This window comes from Eublepharis macularius, chromosome 3, assembly GCF_028583425.1.
Source record: "Eublepharis macularius isolate TG4126 chromosome 3, MPM_Emac_v1.0, whole genome shotgun sequence".
Classification (NCBI taxonomy): Eukaryota; Metazoa; Chordata; class Lepidosauria; order Squamata; family Eublepharidae; genus Eublepharis; species Eublepharis macularius.
Genome location: NC_072792.1, coordinates 56,866,833 through 56,894,246, shown reverse-complemented (window position 1 = coordinate 56,894,246; position 27,414 = coordinate 56,866,833). Strand labels below are relative to the sequence as shown.

Genomic DNA, 27,414 nt, shown 5'->3' with positions numbered 1-27,414 from the left:
CCTTTGTATGAAGTCTTAGGACTTAGATGCAGAGGAAAGGTGAAAGACTAATCACATAAAACAAGAATGAATTTCACTTAAGGGATCTTATCTGCTCTTAGCATATGTTGGCTGTATAGTCAGCATGTCTGCTAAAGATAAGGTTGGAAATTGTATATTCATAAAATAAATGAAGCAATGGTTTGTCAATAGTAAAAGGGATTATATTTTTGTGGCCATTTCCCTCTGGTGTGAATACAGGTGATTGTTGTTGAATAGTCTGAACTATTACTCTTTTTATTGTTTGTCATCAAATTATGGGTAAGTAAACCTTTTCTTGAAGCATTTCTACCTTTTGAGAATAATGAATTTATTGGGCCAGGATTGTATGGAAAAGTACGTTTCTTGGAAATGGCTAAAGCAGTGTTGTGATTGACTAAAGATATGGGCTTCAAAGGTGTAGTATAGGGACAAATCAGTCCCTATACTACTGGATACTGGCAACAGTGCTTGTGGCTGTGATTCTATGCACGTTTTGTAAATGGGACTTGTATGGCAAACTGCCTATTGAATATACCATGGAACTAAGGATTATGCCCCACCCATGCTGATGTCATCTATTTATTGTGACTTATGTACCTTGGAAGATGCATGTGCCTGCTGATTTTCAAATAAGGTAGTGAAGATCATGAATGTTGAAAAGCATACATTATTTATTTATTTATATATTTTATCATATTTATATTCCGTCCTCCCCGCAAGCAGGCTCATTATTTACGCATTAGGGCTGACTTGTGAAGATGAGATTGATGGGAGCAGCCTGAGTAAATGTGATTGTGCTGTTTCACTAGGTGTTTAGTTTTTTGTGTAAGAGTGAGTGACTGACTGTGGATTTTAGAGTTTATTTGCCACAACCAAGACTAAAAAAATTCAAGAATGTGCTTATTAACAATTAAAATGTGTTCTTATTACTTTTAATAGCAAAATTATTCATGTTCTTAATTAGAAAAAAGTGCAGATTTTTGGCTTGAATTCTAAAAACCGTGGCTAGGGCATAGTTCACAGAAGGCATCATTGCAGCCGCCTCTTCACGCTGAAGCCCCATGAGCCCCCCAGAAAGCCACTGTTGAGAGTTAGTTGATTCTTGGGAAAGGTGTGAGATGTAACATGAGGGAGCGCAGCTAGAGGAGGTAATTGGCAGAAATCACTTCCTCCTTGTATGAGCAAGAACTCATACAAGGTGGCCAAGAAGGGTGCAATTTACCTTCTCTAGGTGTAATCACTGCACCACATATGCCACACCATTCCCAAGAATCCCTTAATTTTTGGAACAGCTTTTCAGAGGGCTCTAGTGGGAATGCAGAGCCCCATTTGTGAACTGTGCTGTATTCATAGTTTTTAAAATTTAAACCCTCTTCTTGGTACAATTTGATTTTTGTCCTTATTTGTTGCTTAAATTATTCTTCATTGTTTTAGGATGGAATCCATAACAAAGATGGAATCAGATTTTAAAAACTGCCACATGTTCCTTGTGACAGTGCTAAACAAAGCAGTCTGTAGAGGCTCTTTCCCACATTGTGAGTATTGAGAAAATAAAGCTCAAATGGGATTATCTGCTATTATTGGTCATTTATTTCCAATATGTTGTGTAGCATTCTTCATGCTTCCAGTTCAAAGTCTAAGCATAAAACAACTCTTATTTAGACTTTTAGCAGCATACAAGGATATTATTTAAGAGAATATTTGTATACTTTAAGCATACTATTAGATACATTTCTAACCTGAAACTAATTTTAAAAGACGTAAAACTGCTTGCCCATTTGTGCCATATTTTGTTGCACAAACTTGTCCTCCCCAGGTCTTCCATAAACAATGAACAATAAAAATGCCAAACTTAAATCTTTTACTTTTTTTTTACAGTGGAGTCTTTAGCCTTATCACTTATGGCTGGTATGGAACAAAATTAGCACAACGCAGACTGACATGAAGCTACTAAAACTCCTACGACTTCTTAACACTATTGCCATTCATTAGTGATCATTCACTTGGGTTGGTCACAAGACTGCAGTCTACACTCTAGAATTTACATACTTGTACATAAATGGACAGATGATGTGTATAAAATGTTTCCTGCAAATAAAATACAGTATTTAATGGTGCAACTATTTCATTTCATTTATTTCTGCATTATTAAACGTTAATTAAGTCCCTGATTCTGCTATCCTCTGTGATCAACAAAACAAATAGCGCAAGTGTTCTCTGAACTTGATTGTATGCATAGGCTACAGGCTATCCCACAATGCAATTATTTATCCAGTAGCATTGAATTGTATTCATTTCTTTTCTCGAAGATGTAATTGTATTGTAGCTGTTTTGAATTTCCACAGCTGTAGAGACAAAAAGTACATTCTACTAAATGTTTTCCAAGAAAAGTAATGGGTATTGGCACAGGAGCCATACTGGTTTATGCCATGGCTATCTTCTTATAACCCTGATGTCCAACTCCCAAATGTCCATATTTAAATTTGTAAACTGAAAAGTGTGTGTAATATAATGTAAATGTGTAATGTAATGGATTGTGCTTGTATTATTCATTTGCAATATTTATCTGCTTTATTTATAAATCTGCTTTTCTTCCAGAGACTTGAGGATTTTAAAATTAAAAACCAACAATAAATACAATAAAAATCATCTACAAATGTTCAAAGAAGGATAATACTACTTTTCCTATATTCCAAATGTATTTATATTTTTATTGCTTATTATGAGGTCTGGTGTAAGTGATTTACAGTGCAGTCCTGTGAGGCTAACTTGAGTGAAATCAATAGACTCAGACTGAAATAACTCTGAATAGGACTGCACTGATAATGCCAGAAACAATTGTGTAGGAATTTGTACAAGTTAATATACGGAGCTGAGCAGATTCATTGTCAAAAAAACACATTATTTTGTGTGTATGTGACTCCTTTTGTAAAATACTGATCAGAATTCCCATGGGAGAATTGTTGCTTCTGGGGATAGGGAGCAGAGGAAAGGGTTTTGATGGTTATATGCAACAGCCCTGTCTTTTGTAATGTGTGACATTATGGAAGTAATTAAAGGTAAAAATGTATTAAATGTAGTAGTTTTACTCTTCCTAAAATTGGTTTGAACAGCTCTTGGAAGTAAAGCTTTTGGCTTTAATGTAAACACTCCCTTTAGGTCCTGTGGGTACATTGAAGTTTCATCACATTCTAGCCATGTTCCACATTGCAAGCTAGTCATTACAAATTTCCAAAACTGCTTCATTTCTCAAAGTGCCAGCATATAAAGTTTGCAGGGGTGTGGTAACTCTTCAGATTGCCATGGCAAGTTGTTTTCCTAACACGTTATTCAGAAACATTCATTATTAAATAAAAAATCTTCCAGGTGCCACCATAATCTTGTCTAATGTTCTTCTGAAGTTATGGAGAGCTAAGGGAAACTATGGCCCTGTCAAGCTTAGTGATAGTGACTAAAGAGCTATATGTGTTTGCTGTTGGTTCCCACTTTGAAACAGCTGCCTCTAGAGGATCCGGTAAGCTGTGAGCCTTCCTGAAGAAGGCAATATCAGAAATGGAAGTAAATGCAATTCTTTTGCAAACTGCAATTGCAAATGTGGCTCTTGGAGAGCTGTGGCGCGAGTACTACTGCCTTAACTCATACAGAAAATGCTCTGAAACATTTATTAAAAAATTGTGTCCAGGTGACTTTTCTGTGTCACATTTGCTGTTTGTGTAAATTAAGGGGTGTGTATTACTGCATTAAGATTAAAAATTAATTTCCGGGGGAATTCCTAAGTTTGTACTCAAGACGAAAAACACATTGGAAAGACACGTAAGAAGAAAGGAACGGCACTTGCATTTATCAGAGTAGCTTTGTTCTTATGGTAGTGATTCTGGGTGCAGCATGTTCCAACTAGCCATGAACTAAACCTATTTCGCGTGTAGCTTTTTGACGCTGCGACCTTTCACGCAGGACCCACTGTTACTGTTCAGGAGCGTCGCCCCTTTCTCGCCTTCACGCTGCAAATTGGCCCCGTTTGTGAAGACAGAAGGCTGGTTCCTTGGCCTAGGAGGAGGAGCCGGAGGTGCCAGGCCGCTTTCGAGAGGGATGGACGCGGGTTTGGGACGGGACGGGGGAGGAGCTGGAGCGGGAGGAAGGGTGTTTCCTGGCACCGTTTCCCTGTTTGAGTGACTCAGGCAGGAAACTCCAAGCGACGTGCGGCCCGGGCGAAGAAATACGGCCCGGGCAAAAATAAGACGCCGAGGCCGCAGCCTTTTGCTGTTGCGCCAGGTGTGAAGCCCGAGGGGGCTAAACCTCCGAGACTCGCTGCACCCAGCGGGGGTTGAGCGGCGGGCCTCCTCGCTCCGAGACCGGGTGAGAGAAACTTTCCTTGTGTGCGCCGTGCCTTCCTCCTCCTCCTCCCTCTTATCCGCGCTTGAAGGAGGCTCTTCTCTTTGCCAAGCCATCCTTCCGTTTATGTCTTTGGTTCCAGGCACCCGAGGGAGGTGTGGGACCGTATGCAAGAAGGGAGAAAAGCCCCCTAAACCTTCCCCATTACGCACACTCTGGCCTAGAAGGAAGGGCGTAGATTGTTCCTATAGACTTGGGCTGGCCGCGCTCAATCCGAGTCTTTGCATTCTCGGGCTTGCCCTCCCTTAATTCATTCACGAGAGACGTTATGGAGGAAGACAAAATGTAAACTCAAGTTGGCTCAAACCTTTACTTGATTGTACAGTCTTAGAGAAGTCGTGGTTTCAGCTGCAGTAAGAGTATTGCCTCCTCAAAGAGATGTGAGGAGGACAGAATACTGACTGCTAAAGTAGTTCCGCACCCACTCAAAATACTATAGGAAATATTAACGTGAGCCAGGAGCATGTTTGTGGCTTGATGTTTTTACAGACTCAGGATTGTTGGTTGTTCTCCATTAGCTGACAAAAAATAAATCCACGTGTAATGAAGATTTTTACTAGTGCTCTGACACTACAGAAGATTGTGTGCTTTTATTATATTCATTTGGAAGAAATACCGTCCTTTTAACCAACACTGGTCTTGCAGATAAAACCATGGAAGTTAGTCGTTTGCAACAATATTTAGTTAGCCTCTGCCTTTGCCATTGGTGGCAAATAGAATGGATGAAATAAAAGAACTCTCCCCCAATTGCAAGCATTTCTAGTAGCTGGATGTAATTTTTTTACTTACCAGGTGTTTGCATATCTTCTACAGTTAAAATGAGAAATACATATTCAAATCCCTGTTCACAAAAAACGTATATTATTTTAATTAATTCAGATTGATATATCTGCCTAAGGTAACTTGTATTAAAGAATGCCCTGTAAAAGGATGATAATAATTGATCTTGTAGTGGCTAAAGAGTTTAAGGGGTAGCTAATGAGCACTAGAGTGAGGTTTAAATATGTGCTGCTAACCTGCATGTAGAGATTTTGTTGAGTACATTGAAAGAGTATACCAGTCTTTAATAACTCCGAAAGGGAGTACAGCAAGTGAGGATGGTTTGGTGACCAGAAAGGTGTGCCTTTCTTGACAGATTTTAAAATCTTACAGCATTGTAAAGTTCCTACAGTATAATATAATTTGCAGATGTTTTGTATATGCACAAAGCCCAGGTGCTTTAAAACTGGCAAGATTGTGAAATCCAGCATCAGATACTGGAATTCTTGAATTCTGTATTGATTTAGGTTGTCTGTTGGGTTTAACTGAACACATATGGAGCTAGCGGAGTGTGCAGTGATTAACATGCTTGATGAAGGCAAGAAACTCAGTCATGAAGTTCAGTGGGTGACTTTGAGTCATTTACATTATCTCTTTCTCTGCTTCACCTGCCTCTTAGAATTGTTGGGTGAAATGGAGCAGAGGAGAAATATGTATGCCAGTCTGAGCACCCTGAAGGTGAAAGGCAGGATAAAAAAGTGACAGAGTAGGCTGCAGGTCTGGTTTCAGAATAATGTTCCTTTAGACATTTGTTTATTTAGAAAATTTATATGCTGCCTCTCTGGAGACCTCAAAACAGCCCCACCAGTGAAATAGAAAGTAATTCTAATTTTGACATTTATAAATGACTGTTGGTAATTATCGTACTGATTGTAGTTTTATTATTCATATTGTTTTTCTACATTTAATGACTTTACATGTGCTCATTAGAGAAAAGAAAATGTGTTCAGTTGTAATTAAAAAAACTGGCACACAAAATAATATGAAACACAGTTGTGTCTGTAGAATGTTCAGCAACTTTTTGCTCTTGAATGGTGTTATGGCAGTTGCACTGTCAAGGATATGTAGAACATTTTTTATTAATTTTTAGTTGTTCCACTACATGGAATATTCATTTTGATGTGCAGCAGATTTTTCAAAAAACATAATTAAATACCTTCAGATCCCAGAGTATTATCTCAAGTCCATTAACCTTGCTGGAGCTAAGGAGGTCTGTGCCTGTTCAGTGCTGGAATAATAACAACAACAACGTTCGATTTATATACCGCCCTTCAGGACAACTTAATGCCCACTCAGAGCTGTTTACAAAGTGTGTCATGATTATTCTCACAACAAACATCCTGTGAGGTGGGTGGGGCTGAGAGAGCTCCAGAGAACTGTGACTAACCCAAGGTCACCCAGCTGGCTTCAAGTGGAGGAGTGGGAAATCAAACCCGGCTCTCCAGATTAGAGTCCCACTGTCTTAACCACTACCCCAGACTATCTCTCAAGACTGAATGGAAGGCTTTCATCTTGAGTTCTATGGAAAAAGCAAGATATATATTTGATTGGCAAACAATTTTTTGTAAGAGGGAAGAGGTTTTTAGTCAGTCTTTGGATGTCTCAGAGAAAAGATTCTGGCTAAATCAGGCAACCTGTGTGAAAGCCTGAGAGCCTAATTCTGTCAAAATCAGGCAAACTGTGTGTATGCTTGAAAACCTAATTCTAAGTCAGGCAAACCATGTGTGTGCCTGGGTCAGTCTATGTTAGGCTAGCTGGTGGGTGGGGGTGGGGGAGGGGGAAGCTGCTGCACTCTCTGGTGCACTCCCCTCATTGCAATGGGAATGACATCATTCCTGGTGCGACATGGAAGTGATGGATCATGCTGGGGCTCTAATTGACCCCAGTTTTTAAAAATTGCTTCCCAATTTAGTATTTGGGGTCAATTCCTGGTGCTATGTGGGATGCTCTGGAATGTGCGTGCTCACTGCATGCACGCACAAGGTGAATGCCTTCCCATCCTACTCACCCCTACAAATCCCCCATTCACCACTTTCACCCTCAGAGGACCTGCCAGCCCTAGTCTATATGTATCTCAGAGAGATTATTCTATTTCAGCTGTGTAGAAAGAGCCGAGTCAATCTATGCCTGTGCAGATGAGGTGAGAGTTTGTTCTGTTAGTGAAGATCTGTGTGGAAAATAAGTCTCTGCTTTTGAAACCACCAAATGTAAGGCAGCAATATAGATCACACAAACAAAAAAGGGAAGATGTTCTTGAGGTAAAAGCCTGGGTAAAGTAGAGAACACCTGAAATTCAGTGTGGCTGGAAATAAAGTGTTGGCTTTGACCAGAGCCCTACTGAGGTATAAATTTAAGGTAACATAAGGAGGAACTGGATTACAGGTCTAAAGGCAAACAAAAAACCAAAATCGTTACATATTTAGTAAACTAAATTTTAGCAAGTGCATCATGTTTACATGCTGTATATAGCATGTAAGATCTCCAAAAGGGTTTTCCCTAGTTGATTTGAAATATTAGATTGCAGGGGGAAATCCAGCAAAGCATACTTAATGTGATTTAAATATAATTTATGTGTATAAGGACAGTTACATGCAAAAATTGCAAGATTCGAGTCCAGTAGCACCTTAAAGATGAACAAGATTTTCAGGGTGTTAACTTTTGAAAGTCAAAGGTCCAGAAACATAACTCTCCATCGGACAATTCTAGATGCTTACGGTGGCACTGTGAACCTGTCCAATATTGCTGACTTTTGTTATGTTAATAAATTTTATGGAACAATGCACTTTCAGAAATGGATTTTTTTTGCCTTTATCCTTATAGGTGATGGATAAGATAATATAGATACTGGATTATTCAGCATATGAGATTAAATGTTAAAAATAGTACATTGGATTGTGCGTGGAAACTGGCTAAGGTATACAGTGTCAGTGATGCAATGTGCTTCTGGGTGATGTGTCTGCAGATATGTGGTGTTGATTACTTTCACTCCTTAAACTAATACAGAAATTAGGTGGTTGTTTTTTAACCACAGTATACATCTCTGTATTAATACAGTATTGGAACTGCTTATAAGTAACTCTATGGGGTTTTTGCTATTACATTTCTTTTCTGGCCTGCTAGTGAAGTGAAGAAAACTCATCAACCAAGGAGCTGATGGAAACTTTAATGTTGCTTTTGCAGTATATTTCACTTCTTCTTCACAAGTCACCCTCAGATGCCTTTTCCAGTACATGTTCATTTCCTCTGTTCTTAAAACAGAAAACAGTAGAGGGGAAGCCCTGGAGATGGGCTGTTGTTTGTGGAGAAGCAATTTCTATGCACTGTGTAAGCTGGCTGTGAAGGTTGCTTGACAAAAATCAAACCACATCCAAAAATCCTCCTCCATGTAGATGCGTAAACTATGCACAGTGTAAGGTGCAGTTGTGATCCTGCATGCAGAACTACTGCAGCAGCATTTGCTCTTCTGTTGCTTACAGTACTCATCCTTGATGTACATTGAGCCCTCGGTACGTACCACAAATAAGTTGTGATGGTCTTAGAGCTTCCTGGCCAGAAAGAAACTTACCTGTGTAGAGAACATGACAGTATTTTAGTCGAGATGTTCCCATGGTGTGGATCCAGGTGGCTAGATTGGCCGAGTCAAGGTGCTTCCCATATTTTTTGCGTTGAAGAATCATGGCAATTGTAGCATTAACAGAGGTGACCCACTGTTTTTTATGTTTATAGCTGTGAAGATGGGAGTGTTCTTAGGTAAATTTACCTTCTGCCATATAATATGGATTGAATTTAATCTGTAGTACTGTTTACTTATCTGCCAATAATGTGATGTCTGAAACATTGAAGTGATGGTGCTCCTGGCCAGAGACCTTACAGTGTATTTTAGCAAACCAGACAGGAAAAAGAATGGATCACAGTTTGACAGTGAAGAGAGGGATTAGAGAAGAGAGGGTAGAATATTTCCTGGAAAGGCTGAGTTTCCCTAGTATAAGATTACAGTTTGGGCAGTGCAGTGGAAAACTTGGACAAATGGAAATGACTACGGGCCAAACTACATATTACAACAGTGGCCATATTGCCACTGCGACTTCCAGATGAGAACTCCATTTAAAAGTGCTGTGGGGTCCCAATTCAGATCAGGATCATAGCATGGAGGGAGAAGGGGCTCCTATTCCTAGATCAGTTGTATATCTTATTTTAAACTGTGTTTCTATACAAATAGAAATAAATGAAACCTGGGCAATATATTTTCTCCCTTAATTGCTAGCTACTTAGCCCTGAGAAACATGATTACTACTGTTACATGGTGCAGATTAAACCTGCTTTGTGCTATCGTGTTCTGGTGCAGCCGATAAGAGTTTGCCTTTAATTAAAAGAGGCTGTTGGCAAATTTTTGTTAAGAGAGCTGAATTTTGTTTCCTAACTGCTTGGGCTTGTGTGTAAAATTTAGAACAGTCTTATCTTCCAGTATGATACCAGTAAAGGAATCACAGTATAAATTGTGACTTTAAGAAAAACCTTCTTGCATGCCAGTTTAACAGTACTGAATAGGCCTGCAGGGTAGAGTAGATCTAGCTGAGTGGTAATCTGCTATTTTTTAAAAAATTGCTTTAATTGTGCTGATGGGCTCTTTCCCTTGCTTCTCTGCCAGTTGATGTTTCTTGCTTACTTAGTGCTAAAAAAAGGAAATATAAGCAACTTGCTGATCTTTTAAAGAGAAACAGTATACAGATTTGATGTGAAAAAGGAATAGGGTTGTTGTTTTTTTTGCAAAGAGGGAACTAAGGGTGAAATTTATAGTTAGAGGCATGTCTTGTGTTGAAAAGCCACTGTATCTGAGAAATTTAATTTGACTTGGAGCCCAACAAGCCAATTAATTGATGCTGGGTGAATTTAAATAGAAAATGCCCAAACTGGAGAGTTCAACTAAAGGCATCTATTTGCTTGTTCTATTGCTTAATGTTTCTGCGACTTGGATCAGTATTAAATCCATACAAGGTTTGTGGTATAGGTCTAGCTAGAGTAATGGATTGTGGGTTCACTATCTTTAATCTGATCATGTCAATGAACAAGAGTAAATAGCTATGATATATACATTTGAATTTCTAAATTTGTGCACAAATTACTGGTTTGTGTATGTGACCTTGGTGGTTGACACTAGTAACAGGTGTTATTTTTCTGAGTAGGTTCCTTTGTTTTTCTTTCAGTATGCAGGGCAGGCACATGTTCAGACAAACCATTTGAAAGTGAGTCACTGTTTCTGAATGAGTGAGTTCATGCTGTTATAGGCTAGCAGCAAGATGCACAGTGGAATTGTTCCTGTATGCTCAAAATGACAGAGCTGAAGAGCATATCCAAGAAAATAGCATAGTGTGAAATAAGAGTGATGAAAGGATGCTACAGACGCTTTGGAAGGCAGTCTCAGTCCCACTATCAAGGAGACAATGGAATTGTGCAGGATTTTGCAGGATTTTAAATTTGAATCAGGTTTCATTAGTCTTTAGATGGTGAATTTGTCTGCTGTTCTAAGACCCAGCAATGAGACCGGGTGGTGGGTGGGTGTTATCTTGCTATAAAGAACTACAACTGGCCTATCACATTTAATATGTATACTCTTGCAGACAGTGTTGGGACTACAGAAATATTTCCCCCTAGACGACATGGGCTGTGCAAGATGAGGTTTTCATGCTCACTTTTGATGTAGTTGTTTTGTGTGCTGAATGTTTCTTCTGTTTTGAAGTGGTAACATAAGCTAAAGTACTCCAGAATGTTATAAATCACACATATCAATATCTCTAATATCTCAAGGTGAGATTGGCCAAACCAAATAATCAGACTTGAGCATTTGGTTCATCTTTGTGTTAAATACGACACAAATTTGACAGTGTTATCAAATATAAATATAGGTATGCTCCATCTCACAGATCTGAGGTGATGGAATGATACCTCTCACTATAGAACATGCTTTAGTTAACTTCACTAGTCATGAATTTTACTAATTAAAACACAGACTACTTTTTACAGAGTCAAAATGACTGCTCAAGTTACCCTGGAAGATGCTTTGTCCAATGTGGATCTCTTGGAAGAATTACCTCTGCCAGACCAACAACCATGTATTGAACCCCCTCCTTCATCATTGCTTTATCAGGTATGGAATGTGTAAAAGGAAGTGTCTATTGCCATGTCTATTACTGTAAAATGCTCTGAATTTCTGCCACCTGAATTTTTCTTTGATACTATTCATCTTTTTGATGCATTTTTTGTCTTTCATTCAGCCCAATTTCAACACCAATTTTGAAGACAGAAATGCATTTGTCACAGGCATTGCAAGATACATTGAGCAAGCAACTGTTCATTCTAGCATGGTAAATATCAAACGATACCCCTGTGTCAATACTTATTGTAGTAAAACAGAATGTTGGTGTTTTTATTTTAAGTGTTTTCTTTTTATTAATTAATACATTAATATATATTTTATTTAAATATTAATAATATTTGTTAAGGATAAATCAGTTTTCTGTACATGCTTATGCATTGCATGTACTCTGACACTTTTCTGGTTATAATTTTAAATGTTTCATAGATGTACCTGTGAAATTAACTATTTAATTCCTTCCTGTTTTATAATTTGAAAACAGTGTTGCGGTTGGTGGCTCTTGTTGCACTGTGTTTCTTTAGATTCAAGACTTTAAAAAACATTCTTTGTGAGTTGATAATAAAATAAAAATCTAGGTTTCAGGATCCAAAATGTAGAATAAAATGTAGGAGAAAGGGCAAAACCAACATTTAAGAAATGCTGTCCCAGAATTATCCAGCAGCTCCTTTCCAATCATTGCATTTCATGGAAATGTATATCTTTAACTGATTTCTTTGTGCATATACCAGTCTGGCAATTTTCACTACTTACTGTTTTTCTCTCTTTAAGAGGAATATGAAGGGCCATTGTTGCTATTTTCCAACAATTCTTAAGACCAGGGTTATGATGGTCCTGTGATTCTTAGTTCTAATACTAATTTGACATATCAAGAATATCTGGGTTTTCCCTTTCATTTAATAACTGAAGTAATTGGTTTTGTAGTACTTGAAGCACTCAGGGTTATCCTTAAATGCCAAAATGTGTGCTTGCATGGAAGAATTAGGCTAGCTACCTAGTAAAGCACATACCATAGTTAGCATCTTTGTTTTGATCAATTTCCCTACCTTTTTTGTGTAAATACGAGTTTTCATTTTTTAATAATAGAATGAAATGTTGGAAGAAGGCCAAGAATATGCCATTATGCTCTACACATGGAGGAGCTGCTCAAGAGCCATTCCTCAGGTACAACAGCAAAATTCACTTTAAAAATTATTATTTTATGTTCTTACTGTTCCATAGGTGACCTCTTACACTTTGATGGCTCCCCAGCTGTTAAGGGACCATGGACCACTTTCGGAAGGAACTCTACCCCTTCCCCACGTCTACTATGTTTTAGTTAATTTTTTTTTCATTAATGAGCCTAGTTCAGGGGGCCACAAATATGCCAACAGTGATCTATGTGATAATGGCTTTATTGTCTGGAAATCATTGTGGTATCCTCTATGTTTAGAGTGCTGAAACTGGAATGCAGTCTGCGAACCATGCACTGGACTAAAAGGAAAATATTATTGAAACAACATGTGGACATTGTCAGCTGAAGGATGCAGGCGATGAGAGTAACCTTCCATATAAGTCGAGCAGCACCAAGTTGAAACTGCATTCATACTTTCTGAATGGAGTAGCTTCTCTCCCCCCACCCCAAAACTTATCTTCTAAGCTGTTTGGGATGGCTGCTCCAGGGCTTCCTGACTAAGACTGGGTCTGATACTTTTTTGACAGTAGCAGCAGCCTCCCACCATCTTAATTTTTACCCAAGATCTGTTGCCTGTCTTCTAGCTTCTGCTTCCTGTCAGTCAAAAAAAAAAATGAAAACAGGAAGTTCGTAAGGACAGCCTTTGCTGCCAGGCAGTGGCAAGAACACCAAATTACTCTGCTTATCCATCCCAGGGAGAGCGTAGCAAACTAAAAGATTTTAAAAGGTGTGCGCTCAGATTTCTGATACTTTGCAAACAGTAATGTAAACTGTTGCAGTAGGAGATCTGCAGTCCTCGTGTAGTTGCTCTGAAAGTAGTCTAGCAGCACAATCCTAAGCAGAGTTGCTACAGTCTAAGTTCATTGAAATTAGTGGTCTTAGACTGGTGCAACGCTTCTTAGGATTGCACTGTAGAAGTACATTCCTTAGCATTTCCTCAGACATGATGATCAGTCAGACCAAAAGTATGTGTGTATTCTACCTATTGAGTTATTTCTAGCAAATTTTATTGGACTCAGTCTTATTGTACACAGAATGTATTGATTTAAACAACTCAGAAGCATTAGAACCACAGTTTGGGCAATATATATATATATATATAGTCAGATGATCCTGAAAGCTGTTTCAGAAAAACAAAAAAAACCCTTTGTTTTTATGACACAATTAAACTTCTGAAATGTTTTGAAATTGGTGTAATGTCTTTGTATGAGTTGTAAAGTTGGTGGAGAAAGGTGTGTGTGATACTTCTGTATAAGTCGTCAAGCTTTCCCCTTTCCTTTTTAGGTGAAATGTAATGAGCAGCCAAACAGAGTGGAAATTTATGAAAAAACTGTTGAAGTTCTGGAACCAGAGGTCACAAAGCTGATGAATTTTATGTATTTTCAGGTGAATGGATATTGGATGCTACTTTATTCTTCTTCCCCATACCTCCCTTGTTTAGCATTCTTCATACTTGACTCATGGGATGTATCTCCGTGTTAAATTAATAGGCAGTTTTGTTCTCAGTCATCTATGAGATCAGTACAAAGAGTGGGTTCAGGCCAGATCCATTAAAACCAATAGAAGTTTTGCTGTGAAGTTAAAGGATGTTCTCCCTTTGCTACAGCTCTGCTTACCCCTTACTCAGTTGCTCCTCCCAGTAGCCTTCTGCCTAATCTGTCTTCATGTTTATTGTGTCTCCCACCTGGTTCTTCCACCCATTGGCTCTTCCCTGTTTCTGGTTTTCCCCATCTCCATTCTTTTTTTCTGCTTTTCCTCTTTTTTTTAATGCTGCTCTGCTGTTCCTTTCTCTTCTTTCATTTGCTGTGTTTTTTTTCTTTCCTTCCCTCCTGCCTGATCTCTTCCACCCGCCTCCAATTATAGGGGGGGGGGCATATGCCCCTCTGGTTCTGCTGCTTATTATTAACTGGCCACCCTGCCCCACAGGTTTGTTGATGCTGGAGGATTGGACAATATGTGTGCTGCTGTTTTTATTGATGCTCTGTATTGTTCATGCTACCATGTTTTTATTTTATATTGTAGTTGTAGTTTGCTCTGAGCCTGTTTGCAGGGCAAGTGGAATATAAGACTAAATAAATAAATAATAAATTCCCTCCCATTTCTTACAGTACTTTCCCCCCTTCCTTCCTGTGCAGATGTCACCTGCAGTGTTCAAGTGAAGTGGGTTCTCTAGCAGTGTTGTTTTGGAATGCTTAGGCGTCCCAAAATGGTGACCAAAATCTCAGAGCTTTTAAACTGTTTTTATGTATCTCCCCCCTTTAAAAATGGACTTTTATTCAAATCTTGAGCATTCCCCTGAATTTGTAAAATAATTTACCCTAGTCCTAAGGAAACTTTTTGCAAAAGTTGTGGAAGGGAGGGGGTAAACTTGGCTAATGAGCATGCAATTTGGATGATACTTTGCAAGTTTTTATTCTGAAGCATAAATTTCTTTTTTTCAACAGAGAAATGCAATTGAAAGATTCTGTGGTGAAGTGAAGCGCTTGTGTCATGCAGAGAGGAGGAAGGATTTTGTTTCTGAAGCCTATCTGATCACTCTTGGAAAATTTATCAACATGTTTGCTGTTTTAGATGAGCTGAAAAACATGAAGTGCAGTGTGAAGAATGACCATTCCGCCTATAAACGGTCTGCTGTAGGGAAAAAATGTTGTATGTTGTGATAGTATCTGGTCTCACAGCTGATTTGAGGGATGTGTAGGGCTAAAATTGAAGGTGGGAGGAGGTACCAGAAGAAGGTACAAACTAGTGCAGAGTTTGTGTCATAATCATATTTGGATTTTGACACTTACATCTGTCCTATTAATTCTGAAGTAGTTCATATAAGAGGTTGGGATCACTATAATCACCTGTGCCTTGTGAGTGTTGTATGTACTGAATCAGGATATTTCACGCTTCATGTGAACGCAAACACATGTTAATCTTACGGAAAACAAATGTGATCCATTCCAGCTCCCTAGCACATCTACATCTATGAGATGTCTGTCTTGAAACATGCAGTTGCTGCTTGAACACATGAATGTTTACATGTCTTCATAAAATTGTTTCCCATGTAGTAGTTAAATGTTGTAGTGAGTTAAGTGAAGCTCCCTTATACTAAGTTAGCTCATTAGTTTGTAAAGATCAGCATTGTCTATTCTGACTGGCAGCAGCTTTCCAGGGTCTTGAGTAGAGGGCTTTCACATTTCTTATTACCTGAATTTTTTTAACTGGATGTGCCAGGGATTGGATTGGGGACCGTCTGCATTCTGCCACTGAGCCATGGCCCTCCCCCAAACTTGTTTTTGTTTTTAACGCCCATATTTGGTGTAGGTACCCTCTACAGGGTGTTTCACATTAACAATGCAATCCTAAGAGCACTTTCCTGGGAGTAAGCTCCATTGACTGACCTTGAGTAGGATTCTAGATCTCTTTAGAGTTGCACTGAAAGTCTTCCTGGGGAACCCATATTAAACAATGCGTGTTTTCTTAATGGATGAAACAGCCATTTTATAGGCTGATGTGGCCACAAGATGGTGCTAGTTCGTTTCCACATTCAAACATACAGAATTACTGGTCTAGCTGATTTAATGCTATATTCAGTGTGAGTGACAATAGCAGGTAAATAACAATAGCAGGCGAATAATAAAAGTCATTTGGCATCTGAAATCATTCCATCCACCACGATAAAAGGACAGATGGACTCACATTCTAACTGTATCTGAAGAAGTCAGCTGTGGCTCACGAAAACTCAAACCCTACCACAAATTTTGTTAGTCTTATAGGCACTACTGGACTCTTGCTCTTTTCTACTGAAGCTGGGTGGTGGACACAACTACAAAATGGCTATCAAAGGAGGCAGAGCCAACCACAGAATGTCAGGGAGAGAGGTTATGTGTAATTCTAAGGGTAACTTTTCAACATTTCAGGCAAAAGCTTTGCTTTAACAGGATACCCTTTTCACTGAATATATTGTTTAAAAGTATTTTCTTACTTAAACACAGCTAGCCAGGAAAGGTGTTGGGTACAGTGTTGGGGATCCCTGAGAGAGATCTTTGCCTACAATACAGTGGATCCTGTAAAACGTTTTAAAATTGTCAGGGTCAATACATAAAATAAACTAATCTAGGACAGTTACTGCCCCACAAACAATAAAGAGGAAGAGGCAACAAGAGTGGGCGTTGAAGAGAAAATGTTGATTTCTCACCCAAATTGAGTGTGGTGCATATTTTGCTTAATGTTCTGTGCAGATGGGCAGAAGCTAAAATAAGAAACTGTAGATTTAGTGTGTTGTGAGGGGAAGAAGTTACAGTGCCAAGAAAAACAGTAAAGGAGTTAAATTATGTTTATCTCATGTGCAGAGAAAGTAGTTCTTTGATACATTCTCCCCTGCCGCCCCCCCCCCCCCCCCGTTGCATTCTGTGTGATCTCTGCCCATCTATTCCATTTGGTAGGCATTTGTAACTGAAAACTGTTTCCAGGAAATAATAGTCCCACTTTGTTGCTGTAACACTTTTCCGGGCCAGTCTTGGAGGTGAGGCTTATGGTGCTGAATGGGCTTTTCCCATAGCAATGATTCATAAGTTGCAGCAATTTTCCTTAATTTATAGATAACTTCACCCCTCTTTTCTTTAAAGGGCTGCCCAGTTTCTGCGTAAAATGGCCGATCCTCAGTCTATCCAAGAATCCCAGAACCTCTCCATGTTTCTCGCTAATCACAACAAAATTACACAAGTATGTTTTTATATCCCAAATGACTATTTACATCTTGTACTGTTTATGGATTGTTGATATTTTATCCATTTTGTTCAGTGCCTATTTTTTATGTGCAATAGAGTATTAAATACACAGAGATTTCCTTGTGTATGCTAAGCATCATTTCAGTACTATGTATAACAAGCAGCAACCTGTGAGACTTTGGGGTGGGGGATTTCATCCTCCGCCTCTTTCATTGACTTAGCCATCCCCCAGCCTGCAGTGTCATCCCTTTCTCTTGCCTAGCTCAAATGGAGGCAGTGACACAGTTCCTGCTCCTCCTTCCCCAGCAGTGAGAGGGGAAGTGAGGAACCAGTGCATGGAAGAATTTCACTCACCCATCCCACTCCACACTCTCTCTGCTTGCCCATCTACCTCTCTGCCTGGCTTTCCCCCCACCACAGGGGTGGTGAAGGTTGCAGCTCTCCCCTCTGTTTGCCTGCAGTTCTGCTATCCCTTCCAGCCCAGACAGCAGCCACTCTCCCTCCATCTCTATCTCCCGCATGCATTGTCTTCTGTCTGGGTGGGTTTAAACCTTTCCTCCATTTTAAAAAAAACTTACTATTTTTCTGCAACCCTGGGGTGTCGCCTGTCAGTAGAAAAATGTTCCTTCTTTCTGCATGACCCTGATCCATAGCTTTAAATATCCACAGACTGGTTCATGCTGAGAATTAAATATATTGATAATTCCTAAATTTTGTCATAGATAATGTTTAATTGGTTTTTGTTTTAGTCTTTACAGCAACAACTTGAAGTGATCCCTGGATATGAAGAACTGCTTGCAGATATTGTGAATTTATGCGTAGATTACTATGAAAACAAAATGTATCTAACACCTAGTGAGAAGCACATGCTCTTAAAAGTAAGATGTGTTCCTTGCAAATGTTCCCATGTTATGAAGGGGGGAAAGTCCTGCTGGAATATTCTTGAAATGCTAAAATTTCTTTCCAAACAACTGAGAATATTTAAAATGCTTATAGAAGGATTTACGCCCTCCCTTTTATTGGTAGGTGGGGTTTGCTTCTCATGTACGCAAGCCATTTTTATCAAGCAGAAGAAAAACCACAAAGTAATTAGTACAATTATGTGTCACTTTGTCATAGTTGGTAAAAGGTATGCAGAAGCAAACCTACCTGGTACAATGCTTTGTGGCGCCAAATTGCTCAGAACCCATTCATTACTTTGACAGTTCGATAAATGAATATATTAATTTAAAAACTGCTTTATGTATATTTTTAAAAGCATTGGAAAGACTAACGTATTTGCATAATGCAAATTTTTAGCCGTATATCTCCCACAAAATGAAAATTATAGACTGTACAGAGATGTATTCATACTATGCCTAGGATTTGCACCTGAAATACCGTGCCCCATGTTAAATGTGGAAAAGAGAGCAAACTCAGAAGTTCCCTTGGACAGAATGTGTTCATTGCCTTGATTAAACTACATGCCTTCACTGGTTGTGACACTGAGAGTGCTTTTGCAGGTTGAGGCAAATTAACTCCCTTGAAACTATTGAACTACCAAGAATGCATTCAGTCAAGTAGGGAACACATGGGACAGAGCTGTCTGAGAAGGTACAGCAATTCAGCTGTCAAATGTATGTTCCAAATAGGGCTTTTTTTCAGGGGGAACGGAGTTCCGGAACCTCTTGAAAATGGTCACATGGTAGGTGGCCCCGCCCCCTGATCTCCAGACAGAGGGGAGTTTAGATTGCCCTCCGTGCCACTCAGCGGCGTGGAGGGCCATCTCAACTCCCCTCTGTCTGGAGATCAGGGGGCGGGGCCACCCGCCATGTGACCATTTTCTCCAAGGGCAACCCACTGAGTTCCCCCACCTCTTTCCCCAGGAAAAAAAGCCCTGGTTCCAAATACCTGCACTGCTTCCATAAAGGAACTACTGTATGAACTTTTTTTGTGCCAAGCTTGAAGAGATGGAGTCCAGCTAACTTCCACCATGCAAAGGTTGCCTATTCATGCACACACTTACAGCCAGCTTCCAGGCAGGAATCTGGAGACAGTTTGCAAGTCCAACCAAATGTACCTAGCCAGTAAGCTTATGGATGCATAACAGACAGAGATGGCAGTCTTGTAAGTGATTGGATGCATGAACCACCCAGATGAATTGCAGTTTTGGAGATGTTATCAAACAGGAGTGTGCATTCTTGTCAACTGCCAAAATGCTTGTGTCTTTCCTATGGACTTGCTTGTGCTGCTATGTAAATTACAGACGTAGCAATCAGAAAATAACAAATGTGGATGAGGATTCAGAAGATGATTTCAGTGATGATGAACATTAAAAATACTGTGAAAATATATAGATATTAGCTGGACCGTGAAGAAAGCTGACAGGAAGAAAGTTGATTCATTTGAAATGTGGTTCTGGAAGAGAGTTCTGCGGATACCATGGACAGCCAAAAAGACATATGTGGGTACTAGATCAAATCAAGCCTGAATTCTCCCTAGAAGCTAAAATGACAAAACTGATGAGGTTGTCGTGCTTTGGTCACATTATGAGAAGACAAGATTCTCTGGAAAAGTCAGTAGTGTGAGGAAAAGTGGATGGCAGCAGGAAAAGAGGAAGACCTAAAACGAGATGGCTTGACTCAGTAAAAGAAGCGACGGCCTCCAGTTTGCAAGATCTGAGCAAGTCTGTTAATGATAGGACATTTTGGAGGTCTTTCATTCATAGAATCACCATAGGTCAGAGCCAATTTGACAGCACATATAACACACACACACAGTGGTAAAATAATACAAGATTTGAAAATTTTAAAAAATGTTGAACATTTGCTAAACTCATAAAATTAAAAGATGTTTCTTTGCAGGAATACAAAGTTACCCTAATTATATCTACTTACATTGTATAAAAATCACATAAAATGAGGATCCATTCTCAGGTACCTGTGGCATATTAAAATGAATTTATTCATGCTATGGCTCTTTGAAAGGCGAAAGAATAAGCTACAATTTTCTAATATACTTTAGGTGACTATCCGCGCAATCCTAAATAGAGTTACGTCAGTCTAAGCCCATTGAAATCAATAGGCTTAGACTGGTGTAACTCTGCTGAGGATTTCACAGTATATGGATTAAGTTGAGACCCATGGGATGTAAACCTTATTTTTAAAAGTGGGAAAAATTCACTTTTTCTTTGATGGCTTGTATCACAAAAAATGATGACTAGGAGCATTATTAGTATTAATTATTTGTAGGGGGATTTATTAGCATTCCAATAGTGCTTTAAAATTTGAAATTGGTCACTTGGTTGGCTTTGGCTATTTTGATGACATAATAACAAAATAGAATGTCAAAACATAATACATAGACATACACCTTGTAGAAAAACAAAAATTACATAACATGGATTTGTTCTCATGTACCTAATTGTGGCATCTCAAAACCTGTATTGTAATTTTCAAACTGTTTTGGACACCTTATAGATTTGAGAAATTTGCAAGGATCTGTCCTGTCTGTAAAGTAAGCACTTACATGCTTATCACTTAAACTCTTAGATTGACTAGAATTTTTTTTTCCTTTCCAGGTAATGGGCTTCGGCTTGTACCTGATGGATGGCAGTGTCAGTAACATCTATAAGCTGGATGCCAAGAAAAGGATAAATCTGACTAAGATTGATAAGTTTTTTAAGGTTGGTTTAAAATGAGATGTTGTGTGTATTTATATGAATAAGTTGCTGAGACACTGTAATTAACCTTTAGAGATAAAACATCAGATTTTTAAGTGTCATGTTTATGCAGAGATGGTGTGGGGGGATTTGTGAGTACTAAGAGACGGTGTTTAGTGACACCTCGGATGACTAAGCATCCCCACTTTTTCTAGCCTTGATTATACATAGAAGATAATTTCTGACTCTTTTGCTAGAAACACATATTATTTCAACAGGGAACCTATCCAGCTTGTAAAATCAAGCTCTGTGGAACTTGATTGCAGATGTCATAGGTACCTATGACATAAACACTGACAAGTGGCATAACTGCTTGCTTTCAGTCATGCCATTTTGTAATTCATTGGTTTAATTTTATTAATTGAATTGCTTAAAGGCTGAATGCTTTCCCCTAAACCGCTTCAGTGATGGAAAGTGGCAAGCACCAGCCCAGCTATCCCAATAACAGATGCTCCACATTTTTCACAACATCCTGCCACCTTTAAAATCTAATTTTTTATTTTATGCTCTGTGCTCTTCTCATGTTCAGCATAAGTGTCCATTTACTTAATCCCTTTTAAAGGGTGAACAGCCAGGGCACCCCTTTCCATTACCTACACAGTTGATCCCATGCAATTGGATTTGAATGAATAGAACTATAGCTCAAAGGCTAGAATGTGATTGGTGTTCACATTCCTAGATCTCTGGGTTAAGACCTCAATGAAGGTTTCTGGCAAGTAGTGGAATATATTTGCTTAATTTGTTTTCTTTCTTGAGTATAGCAGCTGCAAGTAGTTCCACTGTTTGGTGACATGCAGATTGAACTGGCAAGATACATTAAGACTAGTGCCCACTATGAAGAAAACAAATCTCGGTAAGATTGACAAGTGAAAAGACAGGCCAATTTGCTTTCACAAGGGCAGGAGAATAGTTCTTCATAATTTCTGTAGATTGTTTAAAGAAAGGAAATTAATTTAAGGTAGATGTGGTTGTGCGTATGTTTGTGAATGCTTTGTAAGCCTTTTACCATGAGGATGTTGCACTGACTAAAAGAAATCAGAGAACTGAAATAAGTATATATTGGTGCTAGTAACTCGGTTTAGAAATGCAGCTTTCTGGTCTGACATTTTGCAGCCCTAATCTGTATATGCTTATTTGGAGATAGTACTGCCAAGCTTAATGAGACTTGCTTTCTAGTAAATGTGTCTTAGGAGTATTGAAGTCTTAAAGCTTCTTTTCCTCTTAAACATGGAACAGGCTTTTGGGAAACGTAGGATTTTGTTAAAGAGGGGAAATCCTGATGTCTGCAATGACAGATCTTCATGTACTGCTTTTGGGACAATAATATAATCTTATTTCTTTTTCTTTTTTAATAAAGCTGTGTGACAGCACGTCTGGAAAACGCTGCTTGTTGTAGAACAGGCAGGAATAGAATTCCTGATTCCTGCTTTGTTGTTTTTTTCAAACCTTCACAGATTCCTGGTTTTTCCTGCATTATTTGTGTTTTCTAACCTCTTGAAAAGCTACGTAAGAAGGATTGGAAATTAAAGAACTAAGGCTGAAATGAGACACAATAAGGATTTATGTGGCTGCTGCTGAAAGCATTACCCTGATATCCCACATCATTTTGCAGATTACCCACTTTACTTTGCAGGTTGCTGCTTGCAGGTGTAGGAAACTTGCAATATGATGTCATCTCACCCTTCATTACTTCACCCTCTAAAATACTGATTATTGTTACATCTTGCTCTTATGTGGGTCTTGTAATCTCCCGTTCCAGTTTATGTTCAATTCCACACTTGCTTAGTTTTCATATACTTGAAGCAAGATTAGGCCCTCACTATCTAGTTTAGACGACATTACAGAAGAAAAAGAACAGCAGCAGCTATGCAACCTCATTTTCAGACTTGCAAAAATAAGGCTTTTAACATGGCTGTCTGGAAAAAAGTAGTTTGCTGTGAGTGCTGTCCAACTGCTGTCAGTTCAAAAGATGTGGTAATTTGAGGGGTTGGAAAGAGAGATAAGAGAGATTATTGCCAATAACAGTAGTTTTTGCATGATGTCATGTTTTTCCCCTCCCTTTTCTTGCTATTATAGATGGACATGTACGTCTTCCAGCAGTAGTCCCCAGTACAACATCTGTGAACAGATGATCCAGATTAGAGATGATCACATGCGCTTTATTTCAGAACTTGCTCGTTACAGCAATAGTGAGGTATGTGAGTTAAAGCAGCGTGATTTGTCTTTGGATGCTGACAGGTTTTTATATGCAGAGTGTTTCTTAGAATTAGAAAGAGGAACGTGAAATGTGCCACCAATTTTTGTGCTGCCCCACTGGAAAAATTATTACACTGATGCGATGTTAGTAGACCATTAATGGCTTGAGTGGCGCAATGAAGTGCTGCTTGTAACAGATTGCCAAGGGATGACAACCACTTGCCTCCCAGATTCTATGGCAGCTGCTCCTGAACCTCTTCAAGCCTCTTCCTACACCTCTGAGCAGGCCAAGGCTTACATGCTGTCCCGTCTCCCAGCTACTGGTTCTGGCTCTGTCCAACAGCCTGCTGCTGCTTGGCCCAGCTCCCTCTCCCCAGATGTGACTCAGTGAGCCTTGTACGTGGCCTCAGTACAACCTGGGCACGTGGCCTCCATGCAGTGAGGCTCCACAGCTCTCAGGCTGTTGGGGAATGGGGACCGAGCTGCCACCAAGCCCTGTGCTAACTAGCAACAGAGCCTGTTTTTTTAATAAAAAAGCATCCTAGAAAACCCAGGAACACAGGCCCTCCTGTGGTGGCAATGCCCTCTAGAGGGACGGGCCAGCTCGCCTGGCCATCCTGCGGTGGCGGCGCCCTCTGGAAGCCATATTGGCCACAACACACTTTTTATCCTGGTGCTCCTGCAGAGGCACACCAGGATAAAAAGTGTGTTATTGGCAATATGGCTTGTCTTTTATGTAGAAAGATAACATTAGCCCTTTCTTTTCCTCCTTACCCCAGAAAGGATTAGAATTTTCCAGGCATAACTAGCTTAACAACCAACATTACTTGGAAAAAGAGAGAAGACGTCAAATATGATTAGATGCTTAGTCATCATAAATTAAAATTTATTTGGTACATGACCATAACAGTATGCTTTCATGTAATGCCCTTCTGAAGGAACCTGGTAGGCAGAGCAAATGATACAGTTCCTTCCCATGCAAACATTGCCAAGGAGGTATGGGGTGAAATTATTTAATTCCTTGGTAGTTCTACACCTAGACATTGCTGGACCAGCCAAAGATTGCATTCTGGGGAAACAGTATGTACCCCCACTGCGGGAGTGTGAAAACTTGCCCTCCTATCTTTATAAATAAAAGCATTCTTTTTGAAGCTGAAAAAGCTAGTTGCTTACACTGTCGAACAAATGCTTAGTTTTTTATGTATTGTACGCTTTAATTCCAGGTGGTGACTGGATCAGGCCGCCAGGAAGCTCAAAAAACAGATGCAGAATATCGAAAACTCTTTGATCTTTCTCTTCAAGGCCTACAACTTCTATCTCAGTGGAGTGCTCATGTTATGGAAGTGGTATGTGTTACGGTGAAAAAGACTAGAGAGAGTGGAGGAAAATGTTTTGTGACCTATTTATTTTTTTACATTTTAAAATATTTTAAAATATTTATATTCTGCCTTTCCCTGAGGGCCCAAAGCAGCTTTGAAAATATGTGCCTGCAAACATTAATAATAATGGTTTAAACTATCAGTGTAAGAAATTAACAACCCAAAACATGGCTAATCAGGTAAAACTCAACTCAGTAGTAGTCCTCTCCATGAGTAACAGCTCCACATCATCGAAATTCTATCTGAAACAAAACTGCTTTTGTGTATTTTCTTAAAAATCATCATAAGCAGTCCCCTTCTGATCACCTCGGGCAGGACATTCTACAGTATTGGGGGCACAAAGAAAAAGGCTCTTGCCCTGATGGAGGTGGATTTCAACGCTCCCTAGGTATGAAAAAGCAAGTGGGAGCTGATTATTCCCAGCAATGCTTAAATTTTATATTCTTGCTTTGTATCTCATCCCTCATGTCCAGCCTGATTTGGATGAAGGAGTGAAGGTTTATTTTTTAATAGGCTTGGTAGTGCTTTCATGTGGAGTGTCTGACTAATTGTGAAGGATTTATTCCATCAAACTAGTAGGCAAATTTGACTATACTTCTTGATTTCCTAGCTTCCTCTTTATATTATTGTCAGGGACTGCCAATTTAGATCTCAGTAACTCGACATTTCTTGTCAGGAATAACTCACCCTACCCACTAGGCATATTGAACCCTTCAAGCACAATCCATTCTAGTCTAAACCCTCCCCACCCCTAGCTATGTTCTCATCTATGCAGCAACAGAAAGTAAAATGAAAGAAAGTAGAATTGTTATGACTAGGAATTCAGTCTTTCTCAAGCCATCCGGCCATGTCTCCTTGGCAACGCTGATAACTGCATTCCTTCTCAGCTTCACACAGATTCTCAAGCTGCTTCCTCAGCAAGTTTAATACACAGAGAAAAAGCACTCTGTGTCCCTTGGGACAGAGAAAAAGCACTCCCAAAGTATGTCACAGAAGATCAGGTCTACAGCCCGACAGTGAACCTCAAACCCTCGGAGTATGGCAGGGGCCATGACCCTGACATGAATAATTCATGTTAAAGTGCAAGTCCAAATTCTTATGTCATGGTCAACTTGTTATTTCATTAGTTAACAGAATTTATATCCTTCCTTTCAGCCCTCACAATGGCCACCAAGGCGGCTAAGGTCCATGTGAAGGTCATTAGAAATTAATCCATGTGGCAGAGACTCAGTTTCCCAGGCATCGTGTGCAACAGCCTTTTAATGGTTAGATCATGTGGGAGTGTTCCTTCCAGCACCACAGGATGGTGCAGTTCACATAGTGAATGGCCCTTGAAAATTTCTATATGGAAACATTTCTTGAAGTTTTCATTTGGTGCCTGTATAGTTGAACCTTTCCTAAGAGACTTAATCACCCTTCCCCATAACGTTCTATAACATCTGGCCCTTTGGAAGTAGAGTTGGAGAAAACAGCAGTTTCCATGGTAGCTTCACATTGGTTGCTGTAAGATAACCATGGACTAACCATAATGATAACTAATGCATTTTCCTACGTGCACTTTCATTTGTTTAAGTGCATTTTCATTTGTTTTTAGCGTTTGCATTAAAGAGATTTTACAATTAATGCATAAATTATGATAAATCAACCAAATAAATAATTGAAAAAAATACTTCTGGCTACAATTTTAGACTTGTAGCACTTTGAACGATATGTTGCAACACTGTATTTTGGTCTTAGTTTTGCTAAACTTGGCATTCTCAGTCAGGGGTCCCAGATCAGCTAAAGTCATATATGCAATGGCATTCAGTCATTTCCATGGGATCCAGATGACCATCGCGATGCAGATGTGCATCTGTATTGACTCTGCATGCTGCAGTCTGCATCTGTGAGCAGTATATACATTTCAGGATTGGAGGTGAATGGCGATAGTTTGTTTTAGGGACCTAGTAAGTTACAGTTTCTGGACAAAAAAAACAGCATAGTTGTCAGCCCAGAGGCACAAGAACTTAGAAATTTTTAGTCAGACTTCGCGGTGTATGGATCAGGAAGTTTTACTAATTATTTTCACTTTGATTCTGTTAGTCATTGCTGATGTTGTATTCCCAATGTCATTTGCAGTATTCGTGGAAGCTAGTACATCCAACTGACAAATACTCTAACAAAGATTGCCCAGACAATGCAGAAGAGTATGAAAGAGCAACACGATACAATTACACCAGTGAAGAAAAGTTTGCTCTTGTTGAGGTAAGAGGAAAAAATATATCTTCTGCAGAAGTTCAGGTTCTCTTAACTTCCCCCCACTTTGTTGTCCATGTGTGTTTGTTTTATTATGCAAAATAAATCTCTTTTCTCATGCAGGTTATTGCAATGATCAAAGGTCTCCAGGTGTTGATGGGCAGAATGGAAAGTGTCTTCAATCATGCTATTCGTCATACCATCTATGCTGCTCTCCAGGACTTTGCCCAAATTACACTTAGAGAACCATTAAGACAAGCTATCAAAAAGAAGAAGAATGTCATCCAAAGGTGGTAGCTGACGTTTTCCTATGCCATTCAGTTTGTTTTTCATGTTCAGACTCATAGTGACTATTAGAAACCCCACAAGGGCCCCCTTTAATGCACACTTATTATAATCCAATATAACCACCTTGGCTTCTCCCAAACGAACCCTGGAAATAATAGGTTTCGCATGGCATTCAGAAATCCTGCTGCACTGATGAAGCCACATTCTCTGCAGCCAGCACAGGAAGTAGAGTCTGAGCAAAAAGCTGTTGTAGCATAGTGATTAAGTGGTTGGGTTGCAAATCAGCTCACTGCTGGTTCAAATCCCATTACTTCCATGAACTCAGTAGGTGGTCGTGGGTAAGC

At 39.4% G+C, this 27,414-nt stretch overlaps 2 protein-coding genes across 3 annotated transcripts in view; both read left to right on the top strand.

Moving 5' to 3' along the window:
* Nucleotides 1–3,037, top strand: part of TUBGCP5 (tubulin gamma complex associated protein 5) — a 29,278-nt gene extending 26,241 nt beyond the window's left edge. Inside the window, exons 22-23 of the mRNA XM_054975006.1 lie at nt 1,456–1,556; nt 1,900–3,037. Coding sequence (XP_054830981.1) covers nt 1,456–1,556; nt 1,900–1,946 — 148 coding nt within the window. The 3' untranslated portion in view covers nt 1,947–3,037. The remainder of the gene's footprint in view (nt 1–1,455; nt 1,557–1,899) is intronic.
* Nucleotides 3,038–4,200: 1,163 nt separating this feature from the next.
* Nucleotides 4,201–27,414, top strand: part of CYFIP1 (cytoplasmic FMR1 interacting protein 1) — a 62,649-nt gene continuing 39,435 nt past the window's right edge. For both annotated transcript variants that reach the window (XM_054973333.1, XM_054973334.1), the window contains exons 1-14: nt 4,201–4,377; nt 11,254–11,377; nt 11,505–11,594; nt 12,470–12,547; nt 13,842–13,943; nt 15,002–15,183; nt 17,171–17,267; nt 18,022–18,150; nt 20,832–20,936; nt 21,734–21,825; nt 23,049–23,166; nt 24,392–24,514; nt 26,666–26,791; nt 26,906–27,072. In XM_054973333.1, coding sequence (XP_054829308.1) covers nt 11,261–11,377; nt 11,505–11,594; nt 12,470–12,547; nt 13,842–13,943; nt 15,002–15,183; nt 17,171–17,267; nt 18,022–18,150; nt 20,832–20,936; nt 21,734–21,825; nt 23,049–23,166; nt 24,392–24,514; nt 26,666–26,791; nt 26,906–27,072 — 1,526 coding nt within the window. In that variant the 5' untranslated portion in view covers nt 4,201–4,377; nt 11,254–11,260. The remainder of the gene's footprint in view (nt 4,378–11,253; nt 11,378–11,504; nt 11,595–12,469; nt 12,548–13,841; nt 13,944–15,001; nt 15,184–17,170; nt 17,268–18,021; nt 18,151–20,831; nt 20,937–21,733; nt 21,826–23,048; nt 23,167–24,391; nt 24,515–26,665; nt 26,792–26,905; nt 27,073–27,414) is intronic.